Source organism: Podarcis muralis, chromosome 11, assembly GCF_964188315.1.
Source record: "Podarcis muralis chromosome 11, rPodMur119.hap1.1, whole genome shotgun sequence".
Taxonomy (NCBI): Eukaryota; Metazoa; Chordata; class Lepidosauria; order Squamata; family Lacertidae; genus Podarcis; species Podarcis muralis.
In genome coordinates, this window is record NC_135665.1 from 11,299,312 (window position 1) to 11,313,836 (window position 14,525).

Below are 14,525 nucleotides of genomic sequence, written 5' to 3' on the forward strand. Positions count from 1 at the left end.
AATTATTATTATTATTATTATTATTATTATTATTATTATTATTAATTTATTTATACCCCGCCCATCTGGCTGGGCTTCCCCAGCCACTCTGGGCGGCTTCCAAAAAAAATATTAAAATACTGTAATACATCAAACATTAAAAGATTCCCTAAACAGGGCTGCCTTCAGATGTCTTCTAAAAGTCTGGTAGTTGCTGTTCTCTTTGACATCTGGTGGGAGGGCATTCCACAGGGAGGGCGCCACTACCGAGAAGGCCCTCTGCCTGGTTCTCTGTAACTTGGCTTCTTGCAGTGAGGGAACCGCCAGAAGGCCCTCGGCGTTGGACCTCAGTGTCCGGGTAGAACGATGAGGGTGGAGATGCTCCTTCAGATATACTGGACCAAGGCCGTTTAGGGCTTTAAAAGTCAGCAGCAACACTTTGAATTGTGCTCGAAAACGTACTGGGAGCCAATGTAGGTCTTTCAAGACCGGTGTTATATGGTCTCGGCGGCCGCTCCCAGTCACCAGTCTAGCTGCCGCATTCTGGATTAGTTGTAGTCCAAGCGGGAGATAACCAGAGCATGCACCACTCTGGCGAGGCAGTCCGCAGGCAGATAGGGTCTCAGCCTACGTAACAGATGGAGCTGGTAAACAGCTGCCCTGGACACGGATTTGACCTTCAAAGCAATGGATGTTTAGGATCAGTTTTCTTTCTCTAATATGGGCTACCTTCCTAGGTTGATGAGCCCCTTTGCCCCTCACTTCCCTCTACAGCATGTGCAGAAACCTCTCTCTCTCATTTTTATTTTAAAAAAAATTGTTTTACAATTTAGAGTATTCATTTCAACAACCTTAAAATATCAATGACTTCCCTTCTTCTCTTTCCAGGGTTCATTTTGCATAGCATAAATCCCTGCATATGTTATATGAACTAAACCATTCAGTATTCCATTATTACTTCCATCAACACTTATTTACACTGCTAAATTTATCTTAATGCTGCCCACGTTTTCAAGTGCACACAATTTCCCCCCATATATTCAATAAACATTTTTCAATCTTCTTTAAACGAATGTTCTTCTTGTTCTCTTATTCTATATGTTAGATCCGCAAGCTGCGCATATTCCATCAGTTTAAGTTGCCATTCTTCTTTAATTGGGACCTTGCTCATTTTCCATTTGGGGGCTAACAAAACACGGGCCGCCGTGGTGGCATACATAAATAACCTTTTTGTGACACCTGGGAATTTCCATCTGAATTATCCCCAACAAAATGGACTCTGGTCTTTTTGGAAAGGTGCTTTTAATCCCCCCCCCCCAATTCATTATAAATTATTTCCCAATACTCTGTTATCCTTTTACAGGTCCACCACATACGAAAGAATGTACCCTTGACTTCATTGCATCACCAGCATTTATCTGATTCAGTCTTATACATCTTAGCAAGTCTAAAAGGTAAAAGGACACCTGACCATTAGGTCCAGTCATGGCCGACTCTGGGGTTGCGGCGCTCATCTCGCTCTATAGGCTGAGGGAGCCGGCGTACAGCTTCCGGGTCATGTGGCCAGCATGACTAAGCCGCTTCTGGCAAACAAGAGCAGCGCATGGAAACGCCATTTACCTTCCCACCAGAGCAGTACCTATTTATCTACTTGCACTCTGACGTGCTTTCGAACTGCTAGGTTGGCAGGAGCAGGGACCGAGCAACGGGAGCTCACCCCGTTGTGGGGATTTGAACCGCTGACCTTCTGATCGGCAAGTCCTAGGCTCTATGGTTTAACCTACAGGGCTACCCGTGTCCCTTAGCAAGTCTACTCGGAGTTAAATACCATCTGTAAATCATTTTCATGTAGTTCTCCTTCAGGGAATAAAACGTTCTTGACCATTGGACCCGCTATCGGTCTCGTCCGGAGCCTGTCTGAATGCAGAGGAAGAAACATTCAAGTAAAGGCAGTAATTATTTCCTAAGGCTGCAGTTCTCTGGAATCCTATGAACCTAGCAGTACTTCTAACAGTACAGTCCTATATATATGTCTATGCAGAAGTTAAACCCCAGTGAATTCAATGGAACCTGCCTTCATGCAAATGTGCATAAGACTGCAGCCTAAGTAAACATGTACAGGACTGAGCTGCACACGGGCAGATTGTTAGCTATATTGCCCTACAACCAGGCATTGTAAAATGGGATCGGTGAGCCCTCCAGTGGTATTTTTCAATGTTACATGATGAGAAAGTAATAGCAAAGAGAGTGCGTATACTGCACATAAGTATGGTAGTCTATTTATGTAGTACAGTGGTGCCTCGCAAGACGAAATTAATCTGTTCCGCGAGTCTCTTCGTCTTGCGAAGCACGGCTATTAGCGGCTTAGCGGCTATTAACGGCTTAGCGGCTTAAAGAAAAAGGAAACAAACTCGCAAGAACTCGCAAGACATTTCGTCTTGCGAAGCAAGCCCATAGGCAAATTCGTCTTGCGGAACGACTCAAAAAACGGAAAACCCTTTCGTCTAGCGAGTTTTTCGTCTTGCGAGGCATTCGTCTTGCGGGGCACCACGGTATTTGCTTAGTTTTACACAAATTCAATCTTTTGGAAGTTTCACGCAGCATCGTTACAGAAAGCCAGTTTGAAGCTGTTGGACTAATCGCCAACCTTGGTACCATCTGTTCCCTTTCATCTGCCTCCTCATTTGAAAAATATATAAATTACATAATCTAAACAGAATGTAAGACGTTGAACCCAAACCATTCATAGACCTGAAAAAAGACAAACATTTTGGTTGGTTTTGAGTTTGTTTGTTTTTAGCACAGTGAATAATGCTTTCAAAGGTGAGTGCTGAACTTTTTTTTTTTTAGTTAGGACCTTTGTTTTGTTTTCCTCTTTCTGTTTAGGTATCTTCTGCACAGCCATCATGCTCTACATTTAACAATTATGGGAAGACTTACACCACTGTAACTAGAAAATTATGAATATAATCTTTTACATACAAATGATGACTGGTTCTGATGAATACACAAAGCTTATTGGGCCCTTGATGTTAATCCTGGGGATATAACACTTCAAGATTCATAGGAAGGTGTCATTGCATTGCTTTACTGTGACTGCATGCACACTATACATTTAAAGCACATGACTTCCCCCAAAGAATCCTGGGAATTGTAGTTTGTTAAGGGTGCTGGGGTGAACTACTGTTTCCAGCATTCTAGGGGACCTGATGGGCTTTAAATGCACGGTGTGTATACAGCCAGAGTCTGGAACTGCAATAGGTAATCTAAAAAAATCAGAATTAGGAAAAATTGAGTACCGCACTATTCTGCCATCAAATTCTGCACTAATTAAAGGAAAGTAGTTACTAAGGGGGAAATATTCTAAATTCCAAATTACCAGCTCCAGTACAGAACAGGTCAACAATGACTGCTTTCCAAATATTTATGTGCCTTGCTTTATCTGAAGACTCCCAGGCGATGTATATTGGACCAGGAACCAATTTCTGAAAGGAAGATGAAGGGCAAGTTAGATGAGCACAGGTGAGGGATATGTATTCAATTCAGTTGCACTTCCGGCTTAAACAACAATGGCACAGACATTCTGGCATTGGTAAGCCAATTAACACATATAACGTGCTAAATACATATATATGTTTCAATCCACAAGTGATAGATCATGAAAGCCATTATGTCAGAATAAATTAATCTTCAAGGTGCTGCAGCACTGTTTGTTGTTTTTCTTTGCAGAAGAATGACATGGCTAATGTCCTGGAAATTACTTTACATTTATTATCAAGTCAGTGACACTAAGGCATTGGAAGTACTGTAAACACAACACCAATCAGATGCAAACAATGCTCAGACAAGATAAGAAGACCATAGGAAATACAACACCCTGACAAATAGATAAGCACACCATGTCTCATTTTGAGAAGGGGCTAGTAGTCGAGAAAGCAGATTCCAACCCATTGGCTAAATGGCCTTTTGCCACCTTAAAGACTAATAAACGTATTTATTGTACTCTCTGGAAGTTCATTGTTTGTAATGCTAGAGAGGGCTCTTCTGGACTGGTTTGCTTAGATGTTCTGTCGGGAACACTATTTCCTCCCTCTGGCATGGCGTCCTGGTGAGTTTGTGACAGAAGAAAGGTTTGAATGAGGGACTTCCCTACACAGGCTTAAGCCTAGAGAAGTGCCGCTCAAAGGGCATGAATGTAAGGCACGGGTGGGGAACCATTTTTAGCCCAAGGGCCACATTGTCTTCTAGGCTAGCTTCTGAGGGCCACATGCGCCAGTGGAGAGCAGGATCAGAAGTAAAAGTGTGCAGAGTCATGAATGCAAGATTTTACCTTTTCACGGCAGGCTACATAGACTTGCACATCCCTTTCTATCCTCCATCCTGCCAAGCAATAGGCATTTTCAGAGTTCCAGGGCACACTCCAGCCAGGCAAAAGCGCCCATAGGGTGTGGGCTAGGGAGAGATTGTGTGGTGTTGGCAGAGTCCCAAGGGCCAATGAGAGATGTCTGAGGGCTGCATCCGGGCCCTGGGCCTGAGGTTCCCCAACCCCTGGTGTAAGGTTACATTTCTGATCCCTCTAACCCCTGGCAGCTTCCCCTCCTAAAAATATATCCTTCTAATCAAAAGACCCTCCAGAATAAAATGGCCTAGGTGCATGAGCTGAGAGAGGAGAGGCGAATTACAGATTTCCAGGCAGAGGCACATTTAAGACGTTATAGATTTTTTGGGGGGGAGGGATTTGCAGTCAAACAGTGCTAGTTAGTATGTGAAGAGGTTAAGGACCACAGACTTCTAAATTTCTAGAGTAGACTCTGTGATGTCACATCCCCTCTTCTCCAAGGAGAGAGGAAGTAAGGTTTGCTTCCTGTCCCTCCTTCCCCACCCCGCTGTCTCTTGAACCATGTAACTGAAGGTGAGGCTCCAGACTTAGATCATGTCTTTGATTCCAGCTTCTGTATTTTGTAACCAAGAATACCTAAGCTGTGTAGTTTCTGATGTGGCATTGAACGATACGCAAGTGAGACCTCTGATTACTGTAAGTAAAGCTTTTAAACTTACTTGACATTGTAGTCCATTCACGCCGGGATGGTTAGAGGCAAGGGGACCACACTGACAGCACTTAATACTGAGATGATGATGATGATAATAATAATACTTTATTGTTAATAATAATAATAATAATAATAATAATAATAATAATTTATTATTTATACCCCGCCAATCTGGCTGGGTTTCCCCAGCCGCTCTGGGCGGTTTCCAACAGAATATTAAAATACAATAATCTATTAAACATTAAAAGTTTCCCTTAACAGGGCTGCCTTCAGATGTCTTCTAAAAGTCTGGTAGTTGTTTTTCTCTTTGACATCTGGTGGGAAGGCGTTCCACAGGGCGGGTGCCACTACCAAGAAGGCCCTCTGCCTGGTCTAACAGCCTATATTTGCCACACTTTGCAAACATTGTGCCTATTTCTTTTTTGGCTAGAGAGTGAGTCAAGCCCGGCATACTTTTTGAATTCAGGCAGGCAACAGTTTTTGTTTTGCACTTTCCACACACATGTGGTACTTCAGGATTAACTGGTATTCTCCAGGTATTTCCCAACATTGTGTGAGGAGGGGCTTACTTTACACTTACTTTGACAGACATTTTTCTTGCTGCTCCCTTAGCTTGGAGTATGTCTATCTGACCTTTTTTCTATTTGTTTCTCCAGTGTGCATACTGAGGTGAATGCATTTCTGCACCCAGGTGAACCTTTGAATGAGACATCAGCATCCATAAGCGACTATCAGGTAGTCTGGTATAGTATTTAGGATGCTTCAAAGGCTTTTTATGGACAATTTAAAGCCCTATTTCTATTGTTTCCAGTGTGAGTGAAGGAGGCACTTTGCTTGATGCCATGTCACAGACAAATGGGGCCCGTGGACCAGTCATGAACACACTGGGGCTTGTAGAGTAATTCAAGATCAATCAGGCACCCTTTAAAAAACAAAACAAGCAGATGATCCAGAAGTCTGTTTAAAAAATAACAATATATTGAAACTCAGTAATTCAAAGGCCTGGAAGAATTTTTTAAAAATATTTTACTGAGAAGTAGAAACTGCAAATAAGAAAGTGGGATTTGGGAACAAACTTCAGTCTATACATAAAGCAACTCCCAGTGATTTGTGTGCAATTGCTGTCTGCTCTCGTCTCCTCAGCAAGGGACAAGTTTCCCCTTTCTCCCTTTCTTACTCCCTTTCCCCTTTGTGCCATATATTTCAGATTGAATACCAAGCAAGGAGGGACTGTCTTTATATGGGAATGTTTACAGCAAGCGGGGCGGGGTGGGGGGGAATGCTTTAAATCCATGACACACCAAATGCAAATTACTTCCATCCTAGTTGTGCAAGAGCCACTGCCTCCAGTTTAGAAATAGTTTGGGGTGGGGAGAGACCCTATATGCAAAACTGCACAGAAAATTAAAGCACTGGTTTAGCAAACTTTGCACACGGCCAGGAGCGATATAGGTTGCCATTAATACCCGGTGGGAGTTTGCTTCCGTGAATTCAAAGCGGGCTTACTCCAGAGTAAGCAGAGAGCTCTGCGCTGTTTGCAATTCCAACGGAAAAGGGTGCCGAAAAAGCCACCCAAATATCATGAACGCATTAATGTATAGGTAGGTAGCCGTGTTGGTCTGCCGTAGTCGAAACAAAATAAATTAAATTAAATTAAGTTAAATTAAAATAAAATAAATTGCTTCCAGCAGCACCTCGATCGCTGTGCAAGGAGGTAGCCAGGAATACAACCCCTTCCAGACAGACAGGGGAAACTACCCAAGCGCGCTCCCGCGGCGGCGCGCAATGGGGGGGCGGGGGGCGCGAGGGGAAGAAACTCAAACTCCCCACCCAAGTTAAACACGGAATTCGCCCAGACCAGGAGAGTGTGGGGCGCGCACGCGCAGTTCGCGGCGGCCTTCCGGGGAGGAGACAGACAGAGAGAGGGGGGGGCGGGGCGGGGCGTAGAACCGAATCCCCACAGGCCCGCGACAGTCACGCGGGCAGCGCGCGCCCCGATTAGCCCTCCGCCGCCCAATCAGCGTCGAGCTGAGCGATTCAAATCGAGTCCGGGCGGGCGGGTGGGCTGGCTTTAAGGGGCGAGTTAGTTTAGCGCTGCCGCCGTCGTCGCCGCCGCCGCCGCTGCTTGAGGTGGGAGAAGGGAGAGAGAGGAAGGGGGCGGTTTCCGTGAGGCGCCCGTGGTCGCCGCCATCATCGTCGCCTTCGTCATGGCCCACAAGCAGATCTACTATTCGGACAAGTACTTCGACGAGAACTACGAGTACCGGTGAGGGAGGCAGGGGGGGGGTGTCCGGGGTCGGTGGGCCTCTTCCTGCCCCTTCGCTTGACGAGGCTGCCGCTGGGCCCGCCGCTCTTTCATGGCGTCCCTCGCCGCCCTCCGCTTTCCCTCCTTTCTTCCCGCCCAGACTTCCTTCCCAGTACCTCAGGAAACGGGGGGAGGGGGGAAAAGAAAACGGCGGGCCTGTTTTTCTCCCTCCTCCTTTCCCGCCGGCTGTGGGGGTGGGAACGGCCTCGGGACAAAGGACGGCGCGGGGCGAGGCCGGAGGAGGCCGTTGCGCCTGCCCGCTTCACTCACAGGCCTTTTGGGGAAGGGCTGGCGCCGCGGAGGGAAGCGCCTGTTGCTCCACGGCGGCGGCGGCGGCGTGCGCGTGATTCGAACCCAGCTCCCTGTCCCGCCGCCCCGCCGCTCCATTTTAGCCCCGTGGTAACTTGCTGGCCTAAAATCCGCCACCGATTTTGGGGTGTTTGGGTCAGGGTCTCTGGGGCCGACCGCCACGGCCATTTCAATAGGCTCGTTTCCGTATGTTAGCTTTTGGCCTTTGCAACGTTGACTTTGCGTCTTGCTAGTGGCATACCTCCCAGCATTTCCCCGACGGAAATAGGGACGTCCCATTCCATAATAATAATAATTTTATTATTTATACCCTTCCCATCCGACCCGGTTGCCCCAGCCACTCTGGGCGGTTCTCAACAGACTATATAACAAAAGAGAATATTAAGTTGTTGTTTTTTAACTTAACCTATACAGGGCTGCCTTCTGATGTCTTCTAAAGGTTGTCTAGTTCCTTATCTCCTTGGCTCCGGGGTTGCTTCACTCCATACCTGCCAACATTTCTGCAATGAAAATAGGGACATCCTAAGGAAAAGCAGGGCATTCCGGGATCAAATCAGAAACTGGGACAGCTTCTGGAAATCTGGGAATGTCCCTGGAAAATAGGGACACTTGCAAGTGCCTGCAGATAACACCATAAAAGTCACAGTTAGGATATTTATTGCCCAGTAGTGGGAGAGCCGACTTTTGTTTCGGGTTTCCTGCATGGATGCAGCTTGCAAGAAGCAAATGGAAGTTTACAAGCCGCCTGATCCTGAGTTTTCTTGTTGCATAGCAAGCTGCCGGGTTTCTCTAAAATGAGTTAAAAATCTAAAGTAGATATCAAAGAACACCTACAGTGCTGTTCCTTCAACTTAAGCTATTATAGTAATAAAAAATCACAGGCAGAGGTCCAGCCTGAAACTTAAATGTTCAAGCAGTTCACAAATGCTATGGAGTCTGACATAAAGCTTCTTTACAAGTTGTACAGAACTAATTGTGGCTGTATAAATGTGAGTTTGTGTGTTTTCTGTCCCTGGCAGGCATGTGATGTTGCCAAGAGAGCTGTCAAAGCAAGTACCAAAAACTCATCTAATGACTGAAGAAGAATGGAGAAGACTTGGTGTTCAGCAAAGCCTTGGCTGGGTCCACTACATGATTCATGAACCAGGTAAAAAAGAACATCTCTACCTAACAAGCTATTCCAGAAATACTTTCTGTAAAGCTTTTAGGATGTCTTGACGTGGGAGAGGGACAAAGTCACTTCATACATTAAGTAGCAAGGGCTAGACAGAAAGTGTTTACTGAAAACCCTATATTATCGGCCATTAAGTGGGATATCTGGCCACAGACTTAAAACAAACTTTCTATTTTTCTCTTTACAGAACCACACATCCTTCTATTTAGAAGACCACTTCCAAAAGGCCAGCAGAAATGAACAGCCTCTCTAAGCTTCTGGAACTTTATGTATAAATGTATATATGTTGGTAGTATTCAGTGAATACTTAAGAAAAATATACAAACAAGTCATTACCTGTGCATGAGCTGTATTATTCACAGCAACAGAGCTCAGTAAAATGCAAAGTAGGCTGCTATGGTCTTGAATTCTCACTTAACAAGTTAAAAAGTGCCTATTTGATTTTTTCAGTTTTGTTCAATAAAGTTCACAACTTTCATGTAATGTGTTGATTATAAAAATCTTCAAAGATCTGTGCCTTTTTATTCTTAGTAATGAAGCTTCTTCCAACTGTTGAAGCAATTCATCCTGTGGCTTTTCAGCTGCTGAAATAAACATATTTTTAATGCTAAATCTATGCATTTTATGATTTTAGTTTACCTATGTCCACATTATAAAAGCCATCTATTGGTACTTTGTGTATAAAATGCAATACAATTGATGACAATAATATAGAGGTTTGTTTGTAGTATTTATATCACTTACCTAGTTTGTTTTGCTAGAATCATTTTACAAGAGAAGGAAAAAACAGGCTTAATGGCTCAGGTGAGTGCGAATAAGAATGATCTACTGCCCTCATCCAGCTCTGTACAGGTCTGCTTAAGACAAAGATCCTGTAATGAGCTGCCTGGCTCCCACCTCTCTCCAGTAGCAGCTGGTCATGGCTGCTCTCCACTAGTGTGTCTTTTTATTCAGAGCCAGGTTGGGATAATAGGAAATAGGAAGCAATTGTAAAGGAGGGGGGATAGCAATAGGTCCAAGTTCATTCTTTGGTAGATGCTTTTACCCATGTCAAACTGCACTGAATAGCAGAATACATCCCCAGTTTCCTGCCCCAGAGGTTGAAGTTTAGGGGATGGTTGCTGACTTGTCTAAAGGCATTTGCCTAGCATGTTTATTACTGCAGGGCCACAGCAAACAGATTGTGGCTGCCTACTTGGGGTGGTCAGAAGTCATTCACTCCTGATTATGGCTGTAGTTGGTAGGTAAAGATAAATGTGGTTTAAATTGACAGTATTGATTTGCATTATCAGCTCTCCATGAAGTTTCTGTTCAGTCTCAATGAACTAGTAAAGTTATTTTTAAGTATTAGCCAGAACTCTATAGACCAAGTTTTATTGCCTCTTTTAACCTGGAGTCTTATTTTCATATGTCCCATCAAAGGAAATGTTTAATGTGATGCTAAAACATGGCAATTACCTGGAGCATGTTCCCCTTTGAATTACTTGTTGCTCATGTACAACATTTTATTTTATTTTTAAATGTAGATCAATATATTGTGTCTATGAAAAATTCTGATTCCATTTTCCCCCTGTAAATTATGGTAATATAGCAGATTTGCCATTCTGGTTTTGCTAGTTATTGGAAGGTGGAAATCTTGTTGAATCACTTTGACTTCAACGAGTTGAGTGTGTTTTGTACAGACACAAATGCATATTTTCTACCACAAATTAAAGCAAGAGATTCTTAGGAAGCTTAATTCTGCACCAATGCCACACTCTGCAAGGTACCTTGCTTGCTCTCAGAATGACCACATCCACATTGCTTCTCAAAGCATTCAGTAATCACCAAAATTAATATACTAATAAGATATTCTGAAGACAATTGAATTTTATTTTTAGTTGTACAAGGATATATTTTTAAGTAAATGCTAGATCACATACCTTTCCTAATGTAATTTTCAAAATGGCAGTGCTATAAAATCCAGCTTCATTCTTGCCTATGTCACTGTGGTGTTGCAACCTTCACGCCCCGCCCCATACAAATGCAGTGAGAATTCAACTGTTGATTTAGGCCACAGTTGTAGCCAGGTCTATTCAGAAGCAAGCCTTATTCAATTCAATGGGACTTACTCCTAGGTAAGTATGTTTAGTATTACAGCCTTATACATCTCTGGTGTGGCATGACAGGAATAAAGCAGGCAGCTGTACAGTTTACTGTTACTTAATTACATTGCACCCTTCCAAATGAGTCCAAGGCAGTGAACAAATCAATTTTTTTAAAAAAAGCATTATAAAAATAGACATGCGACCAGTGATTTCAGGAGTGCCAGGAACAGCCATCAAACGCCTGGGTAAACGGAATGTTTTTAAATTCCTACTGAAAGCCAAATACTGAGGGAAGCATGCCTTGCCACAGATGAAAAGCTACCACTGAAAAGGCAGTTGGGTCAATTCCAGCCCCTAGTGGTGGCACCACTAAACTCAAGTACTGAATGTAGGGTCCAAGGTGGTTGACATTGGGGTAGGTGCTCTGTAGTTAGGAAGTCCAAAGCCATTTTGAGCTTTATATGCCAGTATATAAAAGTATATATATATGCCAGTATATAAAAGGCTCCACTGCAAAGTACACAAACTCTTGTTTGGCTATGTACTTCTGCAGTAGTCTTAACAGGTTTTTATAAATTATTTTTAGGCTGTTTCATACTTTATCTTGGTGAGCAATTTTGAAAGGATAGCTCTGTATTGTTTAAAACTGCCCTAATAATAGAATATTATTTATACAGCTGCTATCAATGTATTTTGTTGTAAGACATTTTGGGTGGGATACATCAAAAAATGCGGAGTATAAATGATTTTATAAAAAATAGGGATGTATGTGTATGTTTTTTACCCATAAAAATTATATATAATTTCTATGGGTAAAAATTCTTACAGAAAAATAATTTCTATTAAAACAGCATTACTAATGATAAACATTTTTGTATCTATAGATTGCTCATTTTTGTAGCTAGCAAGAGATTGAAGCTGCAAAATTTCTGTTGTACACACTGCCTATATGGTGAAGCTAAAATTGATTTAAAACCTTTTTTATAGTATATAATGTTAGATAAGAAACAGGACAGTGGTGTCTGTATTCACTGTAGTGGTTACATGCGGAGAGAAGTAAGTCATGACTGTCCATTAGACAACTGATTAAATTATGAGACAAATATTAGAAAATATTTGACACACATAAAAAGTTATTTGCATTGCTTTTTATTGATTTTTTTGGTGCAATTGTAAACACAGATGCCACCTCAACTGCACAAAGTATGACTAAAAACATTCAAAATACTGGATAATGAGACATAAAGTTCTGCATATACATGAAACCCACTTCCTAGTTGAATCTGGTAAGTTATAATGCACGGGTTTCCTATTGCAGCTGTTTTGTTATTCCAACTATTTTCTTCATTGGAGGAATCAAGGTAATGGGTCGATAATATTGATAAGGTGTATTGATACAACCCAGATGTGCTGAAAGCACTTCCCTTCCTTGCTCTCCGTTATTCGTTTATAAACAATAAAACCATGCCAAGCAGCGTGGAAAAACTGGCTGCATTATTATGAACACAGCAGCCCATCATCCGCATTTGGAGACGCTAAACAGGCTTTCGGTCGAGCTACGCCGGCCTTTCCCTTTTGCCCCTGGTGTCATGGCGACGGATCACGCGAGCTGGGGCGCGGCTGCTGATTGGCCTCTCGAGTTCAACCCTCGCGTCGCGCACCCGTCGCGTCTTTAGTGCGCGCCGCCGGGCCGGTGGTAGAAGGGCAGGGTGGAAGCCGCCGTTGGTGGGGCGTTGACCTTTTGTCGCCCCCCCACCTGCGCCATGTCTTCAGAGAGGGAAGCGGGCAGCGAGGTAAGGCGGGGAAGCGGCGGCGGCGAGGCCGGGGCTGTGGAGAACGGAAGGCGAAAGAGCGGCTCCCTCCAGCCTCCCCGCGCGCCGCGGCTGGTTGTTATGTAAACGGCGGCCGGAGAGGTCCTGGAAGGGGAAAGGCAAAGGCGCTCTCCGTTCTGGTGGCTCCGCTGAACCTGCTCTCGCTTAACGTGTGTGTCTATGGCTCAGGTCCTGGCAGGAGGCCTGAACAAACAAAACAAAAAAAAAGGGGGGGGGGAGGGAGATGCCCTTTAAAAAAAAAAAAAAATCTCAATCACCCCGAAAGAAGTCTGTTTCTCTCTGCAGAAAGGAAAATGAGGGACAGCAACACCAGAGATTCCAAAACAAGCCTCCCTTCCCAAGTGGTGCTCAGGAAATAATAATTATATATTTGATATAGCATGTATTCTGCTGTTGTCATCGGAAGAAGGCACTGTAAACTTTTTGCTCTTTTTTTTTTGGCGTCCAAAAAGTGCAATGTTGAGTATATTTGTCAGATTTTTTTTAAAAGGACTGCCCCCCCCCCGGGGGGGGGGTTTAGCCTTACCTCTCTTCTGCTTGCCACCACCATTCTCTTTTCAGGGCACCAGCAGCTTGTTTTAAGAATACTGGCTGCGTTGTTTTAAGAATACTGGCTGCGTCGTGTGTCCTGGTCATCAACTTATTTTATTTTATTTTTATTTTATTTGTATACCAACCTTCTTCTGAAGAACACAATATAAACTATTGTAGCACTTTGTGCACATAAAGTACATATACAAAAACATCACCTTTCTTGATACGGTTACAGAAACCCAACATTACTGTTTGGCCAAATAGATTTGAACCAAACCAACTTGGTCAAGGCTCTGGTTTGGGAAGCAGCTTTTGCTTCCTTCAGAAATGGCCTCTTTCCCAGAAGTATGACAGTTTTGGGTGCTAGTGCTTTCCTTTCAGTGCAGATATAGTTTACAGACATCGAAAGAGGATAAATGCTGTGGAGCAGAAAAATGGTAGCAAGAGAAGCACCTCCCACAGCTGCTCTTTTCACTCCTCTACACCACCCTAGGCTTTGCAAACTAAGCAAAAATAGTTGGTTACTATTATTTGTTTATATGTAATGTGCAATTTTGTCCAAATGCTTACTGCTTTATTGTAGCATGGCCTAAGTTTTTAGAAGCAATTACCCATTTTGATAACTAGGATTTTGTTACGAATTTCGTGTCAGATTATGCCTAGTAGCTTCAAGGATTACACATTATTTTTGCTTTGCTAGAGATGAATGTTCCCATGGGGAGAAGTAGTAAAATCTTGTTTTTCACATGGAATTTGATAGGTTGTTGCATACACTCCAGCTCTTGTCCATGTGTGCTTTGCAGAATAGCTTCAAATATTTTCCTTTTCTGAATGCAGTTAATCAAAGTTTTTCACTCAGACTGGAGTAGAAGTGTCCTGTTTTTACCTATTTAAATGATACGATAGAAACAACAACAACTATCTTTATTACGGTCCAGAGACCCAACAAAACATTACAAATCAATACAGAGTTCATACAGCCTACCTCCAGGTTAACAAACAAAAAAAATGAACAATTTGCAGTTTTGCTTTGAAATCAATTGTGAAAGCTTAATCTTGACTAATTTAGTTTCACTTTGCTGAGGAACAGCTGGATTGGGGCCATTCCATATCTCTGTCCGTAGTAAGGAAGGCGAGTAGTAGAACACTTATATTGCATGCAGAAAATCCCTGATTCAATAGCTGTTATTTCCAGGTAAGGCTCGGAACTATTTTTGCCCGAAGCAGCTGCATCCTGGCAGTGTGTAGACAATA

At 43.2% G+C, this 14,525-nt stretch overlaps 2 protein-coding genes and 1 long non-coding RNA gene across 4 annotated transcripts in view; 2 read left to right on the forward strand and 1 right to left on the reverse strand.

The window, feature by feature from the left end:
• Positions 1–533: 533 nt before the first annotated feature.
• Positions 534–4,891, reverse strand: LOC114606207 (uncharacterized). The gene is made up of 3 exons (XR_003708796.2): positions 3,359–4,891; positions 1,808–1,896; positions 534–656 (listed from the first exon to the last, which is right to left on the reverse strand). It is a non-coding gene; the product is annotated as an uncharacterized LOC114606207 (long non-coding RNA).
• Positions 4,892–7,114: 2,223 nt separating this feature from the next.
• Positions 7,115–9,430, forward strand: CKS2 (CDC28 protein kinase regulatory subunit 2). The gene is made up of 3 exons (XM_028748156.2): positions 7,115–7,296; positions 8,664–8,791; positions 9,006–9,430. Exons 1-3 carry the CDS (start codon positions 7,238–7,240, stop codon positions 9,056–9,058), a joined length of 240 nt encoding a protein of 79 aa, XP_028603989.1. The 5' UTR covers positions 7,115–7,237; the 3' UTR covers positions 9,059–9,430.
• Positions 9,431–12,540: 3,110 nt separating this feature from the next.
• The window catches only part of SECISBP2 (SECIS binding protein 2), a 31,701-nt gene continuing 29,716 nt past the window's right edge, over positions 12,541–14,525 (forward strand). The window contains exon 1 of one of the 2 annotated variants that reach the window (XM_028748152.2): positions 12,541–12,698. In XM_028748152.2, the coding sequence (XP_028603985.1) occupies positions 12,669–12,698 (30 nt within the window). In that variant the 5' untranslated portion in view covers positions 12,541–12,668. The remainder of the gene's footprint in view (positions 12,699–14,525) is intronic. The other variant, XM_028748153.2, reaches the window with a different exon arrangement.

Coding starts and splice junctions, on each gene's coding strand:
- CKS2 (XM_028748156.2), top strand. CDS start 7,238: ATGGCCCACAAGCAGATCTACTATTCGGACAAGTACTTCGACGAGAAC. Junction 7,297..8,663: donor GACGAGAACTACGAGTACCG/GTGAGGGAGGCA, acceptor TGTCCCTGGCAG/GCATGTGATGTTGCCAAGAG. Junction 8,792..9,005: donor CTACATGATTCATGAACCAG/GTAAAAAAGAAC, acceptor TTCTCTTTACAG/AACCACACATCCTTCTATTT.